The 2356-nt window shown below is 41.3% G+C and overlaps 1 protein-coding gene across 1 annotated transcript; it reads right to left on the reverse strand.

Annotated features, from left to right (window-relative positions):
- Positions 1-220: 220 nt before the first annotated feature.
- Positions 221-1933, reverse strand: LOC127135440 (uncharacterized; the record flags this gene model as incomplete). The annotated part of the gene is made up of 1 exon (XM_051062152.1): positions 221-1933. A coding segment is annotated over exon 1 (1713 nt), but the record flags the coding sequence as incomplete, so codon positions are not given.
- Positions 1934-2356: the final 423 nt, after the last annotated feature.

Raw genomic sequence — 2356 nt, forward strand, 5'->3', positions numbered from 1 at the left:
GCATCACAGAATACTCATAATGTCCATACCGAGTTCTGAACACTGTCTTCTGGATGTCTTCATCTTTCACTTTGATCTGATGATAGCCCGATCTCAAATCAATTTTACTGAACACACAAGCACCCACTAATTGATCCATCAAATCATCTATTCTCGGTAGTGGATACTTATTCTTGATTGTTACTTTATTCAATTGTCTATAATCGATACAAAGCCTCATACTACCATCTTTCTTCTTTACTAGCAACACTGGAGCTCCCCACGGTGACACACTTGGTCTTATAAACTTCTTCTCAAGTAAGTCTTCCAATTGCTTCTTTAATTCACACAATTCAGATGCCGACATTCTATACGGTGCCATCGAAACAGGCCTAGTACCAGGCACCAGATCAATAGTAAATTTAACTTCCCTCTCTGGCGGCACACTAGGAATTTCATCAGGAAAAACTTCAGGGAATTCTTTCACCACTAACAGTTCCTCTATCTTAGCTTTACTCTCAACCGACAACGTCGCCATCAAAGAAAACATCTGAGCTCCCTCTTTCATCAATTTTCGCAATTCTCTGAAAGGTAATAAGTCAACTCCTTCCTCTTCAGGAGTGGAAAACCTCACCGACTTATGATGACAATTTATATGAACATAATTATACTCCAACCAGTTCATACCAAGAATTACATCCATCCCACCCAACGGCAAACATACTAAATCAACATAGAAATCTTTATCGAAGATCGACAAAGGACATTTTAAACATACCAAGGAAGTAGTTATTGATCCCTTAGCTGGGGTCTCAACAATCAATTCACCATCCAAAGCGGACAATTTTAAACCCAGTCTTCGAGCACAGTTAGCAGAAATAAAACAGTGTGTAGCACCGGTATCAATAATAGTAATTAAAGGAGTACCATTTATGAAACATGTACCTCGGATAAGCCTGTCCTCACTGGAGGTTTGAGTTCCGGTCAATGCGAACACCTTTCCAGTTTGAGATTTCTTTGGCTTCTGACACTGACTTCCAATATGCCCTTCTTCGCCACAATTAAAACAAATCATTTCCTTGTGCTTGCAATCAGCTATTGCATGGCCAGTCTTACCACAGCGAAAACACCTCTTTACTTCAGCAGTGCATACATTACTCTTATGACCAGCCTGACCACATTTGAAGCAAACTATACCAGCAGGAGCACCTCCCCTACTAGTCCTCTGAGCCGGAGCAGCTCCTTGTTTCCCTTTTCCCACTGGAGCATCATACGGCTTGCCACGATTTTGATGTTGCTTGCCCCTGCGGTCACTGACAATCTTGTAATGAGCATTATTGTCTTCTTCAAATATCCTGCAGCTATCCACCAATTCAGTAAAAATGCGTATCTTCTGATACCCAACAGCCTTCTTAATTTCAGAGCGCAGTCCGTTCTCAAACTTGATGCACTTTGAAAATTCAGCACCAGCACCAGTGTAATGAGGATAAAATTTGGACAACTCCACAAATTTTGCAGCATAATCAGTGACAGACAAGTTTCCTTGCTTCAGCTCAAGGAACTCAATTTCTTTCTTACCACGGACATCCTCCGGATAATACTTTCTCATGAATTCCCTACGGAATACATCCCAAGTAATGACTTCACCTGCCACGGTCAATCTCTCGTGAGTCTCTAGCCACCAGTCATCAGCTTCGACTGCTAGCATGTGAGTACCATACCGAACCTTCTGAGCTGGAGTGCAATCCATAACACGGAAGATTCTCTCGATCTCTTTCAACCATCCCAAGGCTGCATCTGGATCATGCTTCCCTTTAAACACCGGCGGATTCTCTCTTTGAAAAGTCGCCAAGCTACGTGATCCAGCATCTCCACCAGCATTTGGCAAGTTCTGCACAGCTTGTGCCATCGCTTGCATTGCGGCAGCCATTGCAGCGTCATTCCTTCCAGCCATTTCAACTTATCACCATAACACAACTTAAAAGTTAGATTAGTAACAATACACAATTGTTAGACAGTAACGACACGACAACTGGCCGGACAGACCGACCTGCTCTGATACCACTAATGTAACACCCTTCTAAAATACCCCGAATATATAATTAAAATAACAACATATCAATCAGAGTAAAGATGCAATTAAGGGTGTCACACATCCACTTCACACCATAATAACTGTCATGCTTCTTTATTTAATCAAAATAACATTTTTGCATAATTCGCAGCGGATAGAAATCAAATCAACCAATCAAAACATATAACCTATTACATGTAAAATGGGTCAACAATCAACAATAAAACAATTAAAACATCTCGTCCCGATGTTACATCTATCAGAGCATGACCCACTAAGGAGACTACACTAGACTCCAAGCAC

The sequence above is a fragment of the Lathyrus oleraceus genome, chromosome 4 (assembly GCF_024323335.1).
Source record: "Lathyrus oleraceus cultivar Zhongwan6 chromosome 4, CAAS_Psat_ZW6_1.0, whole genome shotgun sequence".
Classification (NCBI taxonomy): Eukaryota; Viridiplantae; Streptophyta; class Magnoliopsida; order Fabales; family Fabaceae; genus Lathyrus; species Lathyrus oleraceus.